This window comes from Labeo rohita, chromosome 6 (genome assembly GCF_022985175.1).
Source record: "Labeo rohita strain BAU-BD-2019 chromosome 6, IGBB_LRoh.1.0, whole genome shotgun sequence".
Lineage (NCBI taxonomy): Eukaryota > Metazoa > Chordata > Actinopteri > Cypriniformes > Cyprinidae > Labeo > Labeo rohita.
Genome location: NC_066874.1, coordinates 29042599 through 29059897, shown reverse-complemented (window position 1 = coordinate 29059897; position 17299 = coordinate 29042599). Strand labels below are relative to the sequence as shown.

The window sequence follows — 17299 nt, the reverse complement described above, 5'->3', positions numbered from 1 at the left end:
TGAGCTTTGAATTGAAAAAATAAGGTCTGACCTTAGCCTGCCTGATTCACTCTACATTGATTAAACTGAATTTGTGGTGAATTATCAGGTCCAAATTACTTCTCCACTCGAAAGGGTGTGCATTAAAGCCACCATGTCACCTTCAGTCTTCTTAGAAAGGATCCGTTCCCAGAATGAGAGCTCTTCCATGGCACCTCCTCCCATTGTGGCCCACATCTCTCCTGCTTCTAGAAGAGATGGGAAAGAGATTATTCCTTTAAGATCAATTACAGCTCTAACTGACTGAATGGTGTCAGCCCAACACGCTTAAAGAAGCCGAGACAAGGAGGTGCTTTAGAAAAGAAAGCCGTGAATGGCACGTGTGGGCGCGGTGTGATCCAAATTCTGCAGCTTTTTTTCACACGTGACTTTCCCCGAGACCGTGCAGATGGGTTACTTTTATCAAGAATATGTATGCTGTAAAAACATTCCCAGTGAGACTGCAATTTGTGCTTCTAATTTTGCAGTGCACGATAAGTAATTGTCCTTTCACAACAGCAGTGGCTTAGCATTAAGGGTTTTGGAGGTGGAGTAAGCCTCCAAATATGTAAAGCATTATGAGAAACAGATAATGATCTCATTAGTGCTATTTATAATTGCCATATCTAATATTTCCTTGAGCACACACTTGAGTATGATATCAGATAGGATATGAGGAACAATACCATTTCTCTGCGGCACACTGCACCAGCGAAGATTTATTAGCCTGTTGCTAAGTGGAGGCTCCCTTGGGCAGCCTGCAGACTAAAGGTTGGTATTCTACGGTATGCATACTAGCGCTTGCACACGCTTGGATTGTTTTTAAGAAGTAGAGTGCTGTAGGGTTACTGAAAATGGAAATAACTTTTAATAAGTGCGCTTGGAACGGTTAAATATTATTGGCAGTTACAGAATTTCCTGTACAAATCTCTTTAAACTGCTATCTAGAGATAGCAATGAGCGCTAAGGTGCTATATTGTTTTTTTGGTGTGATTTGTTTATCATCCACATTAACATTGTATCTGCTCTGTGTTTTGAGAGGCAACAGATGACAACATTATCCAGTGTGCAACCCAAATGTATATACCCGGTTGTTGGCTCATTTGTAGGATTGTGCAGTGCCTTGAGTGTTTACTTGTGCCAGTATGTGGATGTTGTTTTGACAGTCTTCCCATCCTATATACGTCAAATAAAGCTAAAGTGTTTACATTGAAGGTGTTTTTGCTTTACAAGCGAACAAAATGTCTGCTCCAACCATTTCCCCTTTTCCTCAAGGAATTTAATGATTGCTTACTCACTGGCTCTAACGTGCCTTTGGTTAGCAATCAAGCAACGTGCTACGACCCCTAGCAGGAGACATTTTTGGGATGACGGAGACATAAACAGAAACGTATTATTCACAGCACTGATTATACGTCTGCAATTTCAAAACCTTACATAAAACTATACACAGGTTTAGCAGTTTTTTAAAAACTTTCTTTGTTATTCAGAAAGAGGCCGGTTATGGTGTGTGACTCAAGGCTGTAATGGTTTAGTGTTCAAAGTGTGACAGCCATAAAAGGTTAAACTTCAAGGACTAGTGTACCGTTACAAAAAGCCAAATTTTCTAGTTAAAATATAAAAATCATTGAAGCAAAATACATTTACTTGAGGAGCAAGGCTGCTTAAGATATTAAGACTAGTTTTTAAACAATGAGTGTATTTTGTCATATTGAACTGGCAGATTTTTTAAATGTTTTAGTATAAAGAAGGTAACAACAAAAGTGGCAATTTGGCAGTGCCTTAAGACAAAAAATACACTTAATACTAGGGCTGGGTAAAAAATATAGATTTCCCAATTTTAATCGATTCTCATTTTTATAAAACAATACTGCTTCTTAAATACCAAGAATCTATTAGTCTAGCCTGAGATAGCACATGTACGTCTGCAAGATGTCTGTTAAAGATCACTTGTTCTGGAGAGCATCTGCTGTGTAAAAACATCTGACAGACATCTGTACGATGTCAGTTTTACATACATTCTAAGTCATCTAATAGACGTCTATTTGGCATCTGATAGGAAATGTCCTTTAGACGTATTGCAGATAAGCAAACACTCAAAAAAATACGTCTTGCAGATGTAAATGCAGATGTCAAATAGTCGTCTCTGTGATGTATGTGTGCTATCAGGGGATTTTTTTCAGATAATGAATGGAACATTGGATGGGTAGCGTGCTTCCCATCCAATAAATTGCAATAAGCTTTGTGGTTTGTTACTTTTGATGCATAACAAAGTCTCAGATTTAAATGAACTGATCATCTTCTTTGCTTTAATACCAGTTACAGCGTGAAATAAACATGAATGAACATCCGAAAGTATGTTTAAAGAAAGAGTACAACTTACTGAAATCCATATCTTGCCTTATGTAATCACTAAATCAGTGAGAAGTCAATATAACAGCTTGTAAACAATGGCACGTAACCACATTTACCTCAGAAAAAACAGTTAGCTAGAAAAATGAAATAACGATTTTGCTAAATATATTCACCATATAACATGTTCATTATAATTATTTTATTGTTCTTCAGTGTTTGTTTGAATATATCCGTCAAGTTTTTATGACAGCCACCATTTAAATGTTTATATTTAAAAAAAAAATGTAATTGAAACTTTATTATTTTAAAAACTAAAAATGTAAGCGTTTGTATACAAATCAGTTCATTATAACCTTTAATATTATTACTAATATAGTACCAGCTGACTCTTTATATATTTTACAGCATTACTTGAGAGATTTTGTTACCTTGAGAAAATTTGCCATGTACTGTAAATCGAATCGCAAGCTTGTGAATCAGAATCAAATTGTGAAATTTGTGTCAAAACCCTACTTAATTAGGATACAAGGATAGTAATACCAGTAATTTTTGACATTGTGGGGACATTTTTCTTGGTCTTCATGAGGAAAAAAAGGCTTATAAATCATACATAATTTTTGTAATTTTTTTTTTTTTTTTTGAAAACTGAAAATTTTGTGCGAGGGGTAGATTTAGGGTAGGGGGATAGAAAATACAGTTTGTACAGTATAAAACACATTATGCCTATGGAATATCCCCATAAAACATGAAAGCCCAAATTACCATATCTATATAATTTGGTATTTATATGGTGCTCCATAGTAATTCAAAATATACTATAGTGATACCCCATGGTATTGTGCAGGAAATGAAAAGGAAGGCATTACCATGATTTTTTCACCACTGAAAATGTGCTATATTACAATGCTGCTTTTTGTAAGTGTAATTGTCAGATATCGCTGATCCCTGCAAAAGACCTCAACAGCTGGTGTGCAATTTTTCTCAGTCTAAACACACAAGTGATAAAGGTTGTGTTAATTCTACCACTCTAAAGGTGTCTTTACAGGAAAGAACTAGATGTGAACTTCAGATCAAGTTTCAATGTTTTAATAATTCTGAATATTCTGATTACTACGCCAAACTGTTTCTGGCACTCCAGATTTGAAATAACGGAGAATACCACAAATAGAGCAAAAATTTCTAATTGCTGTTATCCACTATCGGTTCCAAGCCTTTTGCTGATAGAAACTCTCAGCGCTTATTATATCTCCATTACATCCTCAGACAGCCATGCAGTGTCAATTAACTTTAACTAATGAATTAAATTAACTTCTGTGGTAGGGCTGACACTCCCTGCAAATCACAGCAATGATCGCAGATCATGCTGACAGCTTCATATGGGTCAACGGCCATCTAACAAGCTTGGCGTCGCCTTAAAAATATAAGGGAGTTTATTAACAACCAGTTCTGGGGAAGTTACTTGGTGCTGTAGATATTTAACTCATGCTACAGTCAAGCTAAACGCTGAGACATTTTCATGCACAATATGAAAATACATACTTTGTTTTTTTTTGGAATGAGTGCTGCAATTCTGGAAAAAATACAATGCTGAAAACGTAGAGTTAGGAGCAATGCTACTTTTAGTTGGTTACTCCCCAACACTGTTAACAACACCTAACGGTAAATCATTGAAGACAAAACACCTTTGAATCTAGGCTGTGTTCCATCTCTCACGTGTTTGGCAATGTTCCCCTTAGCTGTGAGCGTGGGAGAATGGAACATGTGCTTCAAGCCTTACCGTGGTCTCTCACACAAACTTCTTTTCCCAGAGGAAGGATTCCCCAGTTCACTCTTTAATATCAAAGCACATTTGCCAACATTGAAAAAGCATTTCAGAGTCACTTCAGAGGCCCTGTTGTAATTCTTTGAAGTGCCTGTGCACTGGAGGAGAAGTGTGGAGCCAGCGTATAGTGTACTAATAGGGGAAGAGGTGGGAAGTGAGGGTGAGATAAGAAAAAAAAAAAAAAAAAAAAAAACTAGATAGAATGAGAGCAGGTCAGTTAGACTTACAAAGGCATAAAAGAGAATTTCTGAGATTTTTCTGTCACCTTGTAAATAAGTGAGGTGAACCAAACGGTGCAAAAAAAGATTTGCTGAGATCAAGGCTTGAAAATAATTGCTTAAACTGCATCCGTGTTTACAAAAAATGCACAGTATTTTTATGAAAGTATCCAAGAGCGTAACTGTGCATTTAGTGATCATTTAAAAATACACAGTACTGTACAGAAAGAGCAATATAAAGGGATATTTTAAAGCTATGTTTAATAGATTTAATAGATGCATATAAAACGGCAGAGAAATGACATCTTCAGTGTGCTGGAGGAGGTAAAACAAGTCAAGCACTGAATCATGGTGGTGAATGATAACGATAATGTGTAGGCATTCAAAATATGTCTGGATCAATTTGGTGTATTTGCAACTCACCAAGCAAAATTTCTGTTCAAAAGAATTAGGAACTCAAATATATGCACATGCATACTGAAAAAACAAAATCCTAATGGAATATTCCAGTATGTTAATTTTAACCCAATTAGGCAACAATTAAGGGAGTAATGATAACAGTGACTGTCAAAGTTGTGGGAAGGAACGTCCTCACATGCAGATCAGTGTCGTACAAATTAAATCTCATTTCAAGTAATTAATGACCCCGAGGTTACCAAAATAACAATTCATTCCGAGAACTTAAATATCCTGCGGTGACCGTTGCGGCGAAAGATTAAAGGGTCTGCCTTTTGTCAGTATACGGTGTATGCAGAACAATTTTCATCAGCCGAACTCATTTTCTTTATCAGAGCTTGTCATTTCAGATGGGGGGAAAACGAAAACAGCACATTACATAGACAATTCTCTCTCGCTGGATAGGAGCTCTTCATTGGAATGCAGCTCCTTCATTCAGAATGTTGAAAAGAGACATGTGGGAGCCAAAGCATATTTCTCTCGACCTTGGGAGCCCATAGCAACGTTTTAAATTCAAACTATAGAGAGGAAGAGAGAGGGGGAATGTGAGAAAAAGCAAGTGGATTTTCAGTAAGAAAGCTGTTTTCAGTAAGATGATGCAAAGGAAAGTTTAAGGAAGAGAACATAAGTGCTGCAATGCCTATACTGACACAGAAACATCTGACTGTATCACCTTTCTGTGGTGCTTACTCATTCTTTTCTTCCTATCTTTTTTTTTCAGGAAGGCTCACAGGTGGGTGAAGCTTCGTGTTCGCAGCACAAGACCCCCAACCTCCTCCACTAGGAGACAGGCCGACTGGAAACCCAGAGGGAGCAAAGGACCAAAGACGTATGGTTAACCTTTAATCTCATCAAAGGACTCTAGAGGAAGTTCCTTGACAGGAGATAAAGCGGATTGACGCAGAACTGCTGCCTAAAGAACCTGATGAGCATTCCATTCAATTACAAACCCATCGCTACGTGACATAACTATGAACTTTAAAAGATTGTGCCCTGCGAAAGGGTGCCTCCACTGACCCATCAACTCAGTTGTGACACATCTCACATCCAAAAATAGACACGCTTCGGTTGAAACCGGCTTGCTGCAATGTCTTCAGCCATGGGCAAAATGGTTGGATGGACCAACTGTCGCTGTCAAGGCTCAGCATTGGTTTTTCTCTACCTCTTCCTGACTGCTTTGGCTGCGAGGCCCAAAGGTCCAGGCCACACGCATCTAAACTCTATCCGGATTGATGGGGACATTTCATTAGGGGGCCTGTTTCCGGTTCACGCCCGGGGTCACGAGGGCAAGCCCTGCGGTGAGCTAAAAAAGGAAAAGGGGATTCACCGTCTGGAAGCTATGCTCTTTGCTTTGGACCGCATCAACAATGACCATGAACTGCTTCCAAATATCACGCTGGGCGCCCGCATTCTGGACACATGCTCGCGTGACACTCATGCTCTGGAGCAGTCGCTCACGTTTGTCCAGGCGCTCATCGAAAAGGATGGCACGGATGTGAAGTGCCAAGGTGGAGGATCGCCCATCATTACCAAGCCAGAAAGGGTGGTGGGCGTCATTGGAGCGTCGTCCAGTTCCGTGTCTATAATGGTGGCTAATATCCTCCGCCTGTTTAAGGTAAACAGCATAATCATTATTTTGTTTATTTATTTTTTCTGTGGATTTGGACTGAGCTTGATCATGATGGATTTACTTGTTTGCTTCCCAGTTCAAATTAAATTTCCATGCTGGTCCAGGGTGGTTTTCTGCTGGCCTATATATACAAAAGTCAAAAGTTTACATATGCCTTGCAGAATCTGCAAAAATGGTCATTATTTTACCAAAATAAGCGGGATCATACAAAATGCATGTTATTTTTAATTTAGTACTGACCTGAATAAAATATTTCACTTAAAAGATGTTCACATATAGTCTACAGGAAAAAATAGTAGTTGAAATTATAAAAATTACTCAGTTCAAAAGTTTACATACACTTGATTGTTAACGTTGTTGTTACCTGAATGATCCACAGCTGCGTGTTTTTTTTTTTTTTTGTTTTTGTTTAGTGATAGTTGTTTATAAGTCTCTTGAATAGTTAGTGTCCTGAATAGTTAAACTGCCCGCTGGTCTTCAGAAAAATCCTTCAGGTTCTTTGGTTTTATTAGCATTTTTTGTGTATTTGAACCCTTTCCCACAATGACTGTATGATTTTGAGATCCATCTTTTCACACTAAGGACAACTGAGGGACTCGTACGCAACTATTACAGAAGGTTCAAACGCTCACTGATGCTCCAGAAGGAAAAACGATGCATTAAGAGCCGGGGGTGAAAACAGAATTGAGATGTGTAAAATTTTCTTATTTTGCCTAAATATCTTTTTTTTTTTTTTCATTTAATACTGCCCTTTAGAAGCTACAGATGATACTTGTTTCCCAGAAGACAAACCTTGATCTTCAAATTCAAAAACCCCCAGCTCTTAATGTATTGCGTTTTCTTCTGAAACATCAGTGAGTGTTTGAACCTTCTGTAATAGTTGCATATAAGTCCCTCAGTTGTCCTCAGTGTGAAAAGAGGGATCTCAAAATCATACAGTCATTGATGGAAAGGGTTCAAATACTCAAAAATGAATCAAAGAATTTGTGGAACCTAAAGTATTTTTCTGAAGAACAGCGGGCAGTTTAACTGGACAAACAAGTGACTCATTAACAACTATCACTAAAAGATAGTTAAGAAAAAAACAAAACATCTTTGGATCATTCAGGTAACAACACAGTATTAAGAATTTAGTATATGTAAACTTTTGAACGACTATATGTAAACACCTTTTATGTAAAATATCTTACTCAGGTCAGTACTAAATAAAAAATAAAATGCATTTTATATGATCCCTCTTATTTTTTGTAAAATACCATTTTTGCGGATTCTGCAAGGTGTATGTAAACTTTTGACCTCAACTGTATAAGTATTAAAATAATTTAAAAAAAAAAATAAATAGAAAGGAAAAATTGCTCAATTAAATTATTATTAAATTTACTTTTTTTGTTATAATTATTGATTATTAATTTTGATCTGTTACTTTTTCCATTTTAGTCAGAATAAAATAATCTAAATCTGTTGACTACATTTAAATGGAATTTGAATTATAAAAAGACAAAAATATGACTAAAAGAAAACAAAACAACAGCAACAAAAACATCTAAATGAACACTGTTGCAAACCTTTAGCTGTTGATGCTTCCTGTCGTCCTGACCATTAAGGTCTTGCTGCTTTAACAATTTAAGAAGCCTGATTTGAACACCACTGGACCAGCTTTGAAAACAGAACATATGCTGGAGACCGGCTATGATGGTCTCTTCACAAGTTTGAAATGAATACACTGATGTGTGAGATTGGATTTTGTTGTTGTTGCATTTGTATCTTTCTTCCCTTGCCGTTTGGTCTTCTCCATTGGTAAGCAGAGTGGATAGCAGTGTCCCAGTGAATGTATAATTGATAAGAAAGCAATCTGGGGGTTCTTTCATCCACTTAGCCATGACCAAACAAAGTCGGTAGCATTCCTCAACTCATTCTGTGCAAATTGCGATGCTCCTATCTGATAATGTAAACACGGCCCATTTCCAAACAAATGTTAACAGAATATTTATACCATTAAATGGATGAAGCCGAGCTAAACAGATTTCCGAAGTAGGATAGAGCACTTCCAGTCTTCAAGATCTGATTCTTTTCAGTGTTATGTTCACGTTGTTATGGAGGTGGGTAATTCTTCATCTTGATGAATGTTTAACAGCACACTTTCACACTTTGATGATCACCTCGGGGGGAGAATCTGAATATGCAAATAAAATAGTTTTGCACCCATGATTCAGTTAACATGCAATATGGGATACAGATAAATGTGGATTATGAGTTTAGCATGTCTTATATATGTAATGCACAAATTGTTAATTGAATCTGTGATTTGCGAATATCAACCTGACAATAGGAGTTAGTATAGCTTAAGGCTAACCATTAAAGAAGCTCTTAAAGTCCTTCTGCATGCATCCGTCGATGCACTCTTCAACCTAAGAGATCAAATGCCTCTCTCTTTTGCAGGGGACCGCGGTTATGTAAGAAAAATTTGTTTGAGTTTGGAGATCAGATTTGCATCTGTTCACAAAGCAGGTATATGAATAATGCAAGACTTCATGTTTAGCTCAGAATAGCACTGACCTGGCGTCAGCGAGGCCGATTCTCATTCATTCCTCAGCTAGGCCGCCCAGAGACAGATGCCCAACGTTTAATGGATATTTACCCTCTGAAATGCCGACTACATGGTGCCATTCATCAGCCAGAGAGTTGTGATCAAAGACAGATCGCAGGCGGAGGAAACTCAGCAGCGGCGCGTGGAGATGACAGGCCTCGAGCATGAGTGCTGATATAAGCGCATTTAAAGCTCACAGCTAAAACACTGGCGTTATTGAGAAAAAGAGGCAGCAGGTGCAGCGACAGGGCAACTGGGGAGTCCTCGCTGCGGGTGGAGCTCGTTTGCTCATAAATTCACTGAGCGCTTTTTGTGCAAACCCTCTTATTAGGATCTTTAGATCAACAGCGCACTGATCTTCAGATCAGAAGTGCACACTACGTCTATCTTAGCCTTGCCCACCTCAGTTGTGGTTAATAAAGATGCACCTCACCGCACTGTCATGCACTCTACGCATAAATGCCTCGGTTCCTCCCAGTCATTCGCAATTTCCTCTACTCATGTACAACATGTACTCGTTCCATCCAGAGCCATTTTACCGGAAGCCTGAAAGGTTTCAGTTGAAGCTGATGTAATCTTTTTATAATGCACTTAGATAATGGCTTCAGCTTTGACCATCAAAGTACAATGTGTTAAAAAAAAAGGACTGGTTAGAGGGATGTTTTCATTTGAATGAAAAATGTTGGATTAGACTGAGAGTCTTCTCTGACAAAAAAGCAGCATGGTATTATTACCGTGGTATTTTGGGCATGTACCGTAGTAATATCATGGTCTTCTTTGAAGTACCAGAGTGTGTAATCATTCAGTACTGCAGTACATAAAGTCCCTTTAAGGCAAGTCAGTCCTCGGCTGGCATGTTAGGTAATGGAGGTAAGGCTCCAATCTACTATGGGAAAAAGAATGAAATCACCACAGCCGCTTGTCAAGAATGCACTTTGATATATCAATAATAAACTCTTAAAATAAGAGATAAAATTGGTTTCTGTAGATGAACTTGCGCTAAAAATGTAATTTTTTTTTTTGCGATAATGACAAGTGTATGTTGTGATATTGCTTTCATATAGCAGTTCAAAAAACAAAAATGTAAGGTTTTTTATGTTGTTTATTTATCTGTGTGGTGTTTTAATATGCTTTTAAACAATCCACATGCCAATCCATGAATCAACCCCATTACTGAGTTTTTTGTTCTTAAAACTAATTTGCCAAAGGCTGTCCCAGAAACACGGTTTGAAATAGCCCTTTTGCTACGTCACCAACTTCAATAATCAATCACGTCAGTGGATAGATTACTATCATTATCATGCGAAATATACCAATAGGATTACCAGCACAAAACTTAAAATTAAACAGAGCAAAACCGCTAGCCACTAACTTGAATAATAACCCGTGGCAACAGTGTAAAGGCAGCCCGGAGTCAGACCCACCTCTCCCGCATTGGTGTCCGCACTTCACACGCATGTGCTTGTGGGCACGGATTGAAATCACAAACTAGGCACAAACTAAATCACTAACTTTTTTGCTCTGCTGAAGAAATAATTCAGTGACTTTCTCATAAATAAATTCACCTGCTGTGTCTTATTTCAAAGGCTGTGCCCTCCAGAGGTTGCATATGTTGGCCGGATAAGGCACCGAAAATGGTTTATTTCAGAAATACAGCCATTACATTCCAAAGTAAGAAAGCAATTACAGTAATTACAGCTCACAACCAGTGTCAGTCTATTTTATAATGGTTGCTTTTCTGAAATGAGGCAGCCTTAATGACATATGCGTCTGGCAACTGCTTTATTCATTTATGGATGAATTAGTGTTTTGAACTAATTGGTTGAATGAATGAGTCAATGACTCGTACCACAGTCACTTGTTTCCTCCTATTCGTGTAATTATGTAAAAAAAAATAAAAATAAAAATAAATATATATATATATAAATAAAACCTTTATTGACCAATGAAATTTAAGGACCAGAACTAATTGTTGTATACAATGTGACAAATATACATTAATTATCTTAAACTATTTTTTAATTAAAAATACATTTTAAAATGTTCCAGTACTTTGGGGCTGGGAAAATCTTGCACAACAATAGCTCCTCCTTATACAGTCTCTGTGTATATATCACAACACCATGGAATAATCATCTAATACCATCACGGTACTGCTACAGTACTTGTGTAATAGGTGCCTGTATGCATTACAGAGTAAAAAACTGTAAATATCTGCCACATCTGCTCAAGGAACTGATGTATGCTTACCCAAGGCAGTAAAAGAATTTGTGCATCAGCAAAAAGCATTTTTTGCTCCAGACAGTCTCACTGAATTTAACATGCTTTCTGACCAGATGCAGCTTTTGGCCTTTTGCTTGCGTTTCGCTAGTTTTCAATTACGGAATCCGAAGCACTGAGAAACAGGAAAAATGCATACTTGCATACGCAAATGCACATGCAAACACACTCGCAACCATCGCCTGCCGCCTCAAACACACTCACAAACGCAAACACCAGGGAGAAAGAAAACTGCATACTCTTGCAAGTACACCCTGCTCAAGATGGAAGGTCTGCCACCTGCGTGCAGTTTAGGGGGTTAACAAAAAGCACTTTCCCTAGCATAGATTTGGCAGTCCTGAGCTTTTCGTGATTAATATTTCACATCAGCATTACATAACAGCAGCCTGAAACAGCAAATTACCCTTCCTCAACATCTATGTATTGAAAAATCCGACAGCACATTCACAGCACAGGCTGAAGTCAGAAAGAAAAAGCAACTCTTGTTTGGAGTTTTGTGAAATTTGCCAGCATCGTTTATCTAACAAGAGAGTTGCGCCGTCAAACTCACAGCTGTCATAACCGTTACAGCCACATCCTCTTGCAATCTCCTATTGTTAATATAAAATGGAAGCTTGTTTTGGATTAATCACTGGTTTTTCTGTGCCAAAAAGACTTGAAATGAAAATATCTGTAGCATTTTGGATCCCTGAAATGTTTACCATCACTGATAATGTTCTGGCTATTACCGAGTCTCTTACTTTCATGGCTATAAAGCAAAACTACCCCAGTATCTTAGTAATAATGCAAACAGTCTGTTAAAAATGTATGTTATGGCAGACCATCAGAATTGCTATTATGGGTCATAGAACTGCCCTGGGTTCACAGCTATACTATTAAATAATGGCAGACTATTTTATTTTAGTGATAATATTGTCCAAATTTGAGTACATTATTGACTCAAAACATGGTATAGTCGTGTATTTTACTGACACAAAAATCTAAATTTTAACCCATGTACTTTTCTATTACACATTCCTCATCCTATTATTCATGGTTCCAAAGCAAAATGTCAGAATGTACTATGACGATTTTTGCTGTCATATTTTTCAGCCCCTACTAACAATGTGCACTTTTCATGATCCACACAATGCACAACGGATGAAATCAGACCCTACCCAACATTTGTTTTCTCGTTAAATATCCCCAATAACTCACAAATGCATCAAAATGGTTTGCAAATGACATTTTGTGTTGACATTAACAGAAGATCTTTACTTTCAATCCAAAAAAGGTCAATGGTTTCAGAACATTTTCATGGAGATAATTAGCCTTAATTAATTACAATAATCGTTGCCTGCTTGCATTGAGTTTTGTATACACGTAAATCACTGATCAATGTTGTTGTGCTTTCAGCAGGCTTGTGAATGTTTATGCCACATGGCTTGTTGCTGCGCCTGTAATTTAGCTATTAAATTGGAGGGCGATGTAATTGTCTGCAGAGTTTTTACACCCCCATTTTAAACCCCCATTCCCACCCAGACACTTTGAGGAGGACAGTCGATTCATGATATAAAGTCTCTCAATGGTTGTTTTGTCTGTCTGGTTGTTTGATTGTTTTAGCAGCAGTGAGTTATAAAGAGTTTCAGAGAGCCAGGGAAGGGTCGCCATAACAATTGTTAACACACACTCTTAAATTGGCCTGTTTACACTGCCGTCTCACTGCCTGTTTCCACTCAAATATCTGACATATTGCTCTATTTTCCTCCATCTTAGCGTTTTTTATGGCTTCCTAAGTCTTACTGCCCAGGATTCTGACCTGACTGCTCTCACCGAGTAACTTCAAAAATCACTGCTGATGGCTATATTTGAAGTGATGTTGGAAGAGAAAGCAAAAGGAGCAGTTTTCAAAGAGAAAGTGAGAAAAGCAATTAGATCTTCCAGCACGGTTCACCTGTTTGTTTCAGTGAGGAAATCTTTCAGCATTTAAACCCTAAAGGTGAAGCGTGTAATTTCTTTGGCGACAGGATGGAACTGTTTTTCAACAAGTTTCCTGAATACTCTCCCTACCTGCGATTGGTTGAATAAGCAGGTAGCCACAACCTAGTGTTGCTGGGCAGTTGAGATGCACTGTTAAACATGACAGTGTTTTCATAGCACCACATAATTTACACTGATGTCTTCGTATATATTAGTCTGGGAAGATGAGAGAGTATTTGTAACAAAAAATAAATAAATTGCACAAACTTTAAGTTTGCAATCCAATGCAATTCTTAATTCATGTTCAGGGAGGCACTGCACTGTTATGTGTTTATGGAAAATTAATTCCTATGTACTCAAATCACATGTGCAAAGCTACATAGTCTATTGCTTATCAGTCACTCAATGGTGTTACAGATTTTCTTGCACGTTTCACGAGATGCAAGCACACACAATGTTGACATTTAAAATGAATCATTGAATTTACCCCAGACAATGGCAATTGCTAGGCCTATAGGCCAGGAAAATTGCAATTGATCCACATTGTTATCTGAAGCATTGAAGCTTTTCATAAAATTCCTGGTTTATGGAGAGTTTTTTCTGAGGAAGGTCTCAGGAACTGATATTAACAAGTTTTATTATTCTCTATATCATTTTAATTATTTGTTTAGAGTGCTGTAAATTGAACCATTTACACAGCGACGTGTGATATATGAACTTTCACGGATTCAAAAATTCAAATGCTTCAACAAGCCTCCATTTACTTTCATTTGCTTTCTTTTTAGTATAGGTTATGGCAAATAAATAGTCTCTCTTCCTGTGTGACAGATGGGGCTTTTACCCGTCGGCAGAAAAATACCACACTGGGTCTCTTTGATTTCTGAAGCAAACTTGCCATCATTTGAGTAGCTTGCTTAGAGGTTCAATTTGACATTGCCTTCCATCTCAAAGAGGGTTACATCGTAATAGCTCTCCGTCTAAGAGCGCCTCCATTTTTCAATTACACCTACCCAGCGTGTGATCATGTTTCTACCACCTCACAAACTAATACTCTATTGCAAGGGATTGGAGTGACAAATTTAACATAATTTCCTATTCAGAGGTTTCCACTGGTTTCTCGTCTGAGGGTTTTTGAATTAATGTGTGAGGTATTAGAAATGTTTGCATTAGCCCCACACTGACCCTTAAAGGAGCCACTGGTAACATATTCTGTGCAATGACTTTATGTTATTTAAAGGAACAGTTCATGCAAAAATGAAAATTAAGGCATTATTTACTTAATCCTATATCAGTACAAACCAATATGGTGTTATTTTTTTCCACTGAATACAAAAGGAGAATTTATTGTTTAATAGTTGAACTCAAAAACAAATTATAAATGTTCTTTTGAACCGAGTCTGCTCAAGGAACTAGTTGATTTGGTTCAGAAATTGGACTGAATGATTTGTTCACCAATGAATCAACCGATTCAGTCAGATTCAGTGTTCACAAAAAGAGTTCAAAACAATGATTCTTTTGTGAAGCTGACACCACTAATTCAATGATAATGGACCGCTCTAATAGTGCTTAACAGGGATTATATGGATCATACCCGCCTCAAATGTTGAATAGTTTACTTTAAGGAGAATACGGTTTTGGAACAATATGGGGGTAAGTAAATAATGTTTTATTTTTTTGCTGAATTATACCGTTTAAAGGACCATTCTCAACAAGTACGATAGCTAGAGACAGCTAACTGTAAAATTTTAATAATCGTCCTAAATTGTATTAGAATCGGGACATCCACATCACAGCTAAAGCAGAAGAACAGTTAAAGCAGAAGCATACAGTATTCGAGTCGCTTATGTCAATCAACTTTTATCTTCTACCCATAGCTGTGAATATCACCTGTAATCACATTAGGCAAAATAAATATTAAAGACAACAACATATATATTACTGGAAAGTCGCAACTGACGTGACACGTCCATTCCAGACGTGTGTAAAGGAGCCAACATTAACTTACCTGAGAGAAAACGGAAGTGTTTCTAAAGATTCGCACGCAAGCCAGAAAACTGGGGAGATGAAAAACAGAAATTGGATCTAAAACTTTCAGGTGACGTACAGCTCATTTTAACTTCTTTGTAAGTTACCAGAACGACACATTAGAACGCAACATGGCTGTCTTTGTATATATGTCGCACTGTATGACTCACAGTTCCGTTCGCACAGCAGGTGTTCATCGAATTTATGCTTAAGAATCCCGAAAAATTACGAATGTGAGTTCGGTTATTGAACGCGGTTGTCAGTTTCCATAAACAGCCAGACTGGTTATGAATATAACTGGATTAAGCGCTCATGTCTGACAAGCGTATTCTGCTACTAAGGGAACATTTCAAAATGGTCACAAACAGTGCTCCTGTTTGCCAACGTACATAAGTATGCAGTATGAAAAATAAGAAAAAAATCTGAGATTTTAATATGAACCCACAATATTTTCTTATTAAACGAATTGTATGTCAATTGTATAGCAACGTACACTTACTATATTGTGCCATTGCATTCTTGTTACTATTTTATTTTTCATAGTAGAATTATCTAAAATGAAAGAGCAGCTTCTGAGCAATGCTTTTTTTTGACTTTGTAGTCTGTAACATTTTGATGTCTAGAGGCAAACCCCAGTAGCAGTCAAATTGTAGAATTCATGAAATATGAAATGGGAAAAAATGAACGTATGAATCACTTTTTCACAATGCTGCAATACTGAAGCAGGTTGCTCTGCTTTGCTTGATGGTTTTGCACGCGGTCCAATTTTTTTTTTTTTTTCCCAAGTCTCCAGTGCATCCTTGTAAAAGTGAATTAGTGCAAATCTGCCTGGGGTGATATAGCTAATTCAAGAACTGAATCATGTCTTCTTAAAACAAAACAGACTGATCTGCCCGTAGTCCCTGTCATGCTGAATGAACACAGAAAGTGCTCATGTTGTTTGGTAGGGAGCACATCAAGTGTGATTGCATGTAATGGCAGTCGGCTACCTCTTTTCTTCCCAATGTTGTGTGCTCTGTGTTTTTTCCCTTTGCTCTTTTCTTGCTTGGTTTGTTTACCTGTTGCATAATGCGCACATTTCTTTTTGATGGTTTCTGTATTAGCGCTGTCTCAGCGTGCAGCGTATAGCCCCTATAGCTACATGCCCTAATGGACTTCTCATTGGGAATAACAGTGTAAAATCAGAATTCAAATGATGCCTGGATGTGTGGTCCTGTCTGTTTGCTAGTGGCTGGCACTAAACTTGGGAAAACTCATTGGAGTGCCCTTCCCTTCAGGGATTTCTCCAGTATTTTTGTCACGCCGGTGAAGCTGCTCGAAGATTGACTTCGACTTCCATTCCACCTCGCTTGTCAAGGTGGTCAATTCCCTCAAAGCATACCGGCCCTCCCCCCATCCTATTACTTTGTGCTTTTTCCTTCACTGTGTGGCACAAACAATATCACAAAGGCTAGGCTTACGGTTCTGTCTATACCTGATATCAAATCATTTCCTTCATCTTTGAGATACCTGCATCCAATCATAATTCAATACAACCACAGAACCTATTTCAAACATATTTTTTGATGTACATATGATTAGAATATGACTGGAACAGATTGTGGCAGCATATTTACCTGCATCATGATTGGATGTTACCACATCACCAGTACAATCTGAATTGGACATTGCACTATTGCATGTAGTGATCAAGAAATTGATTTTGAAAATACACAATATTTACTGTGGGGTCTAAAGGTCTGAGAACACAAAGGAAATGCTAATATTTTGTATTTTTCTAATTTAATACAGTATTAATATTGTAATGTACTTAAATAATAAAAAACAACAATATATGCCACACACATATAAAAATGTGTATAAAAAAAGAGTTTTTTTATTTTTTGTAAAAGACATAATAATATTATCCTTTATTGATACTGCATGTTGATATAGTCACAGTTATTTTT

The 17299-nt window shown here is 37.5% G+C and overlaps 1 protein-coding gene and 1 long non-coding RNA gene across 4 annotated transcripts in view; one reads left to right on the top strand and one right to left on the bottom strand.

Moving 5' to 3' along the window:
* The window catches only part of grm4 (glutamate receptor, metabotropic 4), a 188527-nt gene that overhangs the window by 49989 nt on the left and 121239 nt on the right, over positions 1-17299 (top strand). The window contains exons 1-2 of one of the 3 annotated variants that reach the window (XM_051112699.1): positions 14850-14975; positions 15301-15420. Coding sequence is in view for 2 of the 3 variants with exons in the window: in XM_051112697.1 (XP_050968654.1) it covers positions 5957-6484 (528 nt within the window). In the remaining variant the exon portion in view is untranslated. Of the gene's footprint in view, positions 1-5590; positions 6485-14840; positions 14976-15300; positions 15421-17299 lie in introns of those variants that run through there. The other 2 variants (XM_051112697.1, XM_051112698.1) reach the window with 2 other exon arrangements.
* Positions 95-15677, bottom strand: LOC127166966 (uncharacterized). The gene is made up of 3 exons (XR_007827946.1): positions 15521-15677; positions 15331-15379; positions 95-227 (listed from the first exon to the last, which is right to left on the bottom strand). It is a non-coding gene; the product is annotated as an uncharacterized LOC127166966 (long non-coding RNA).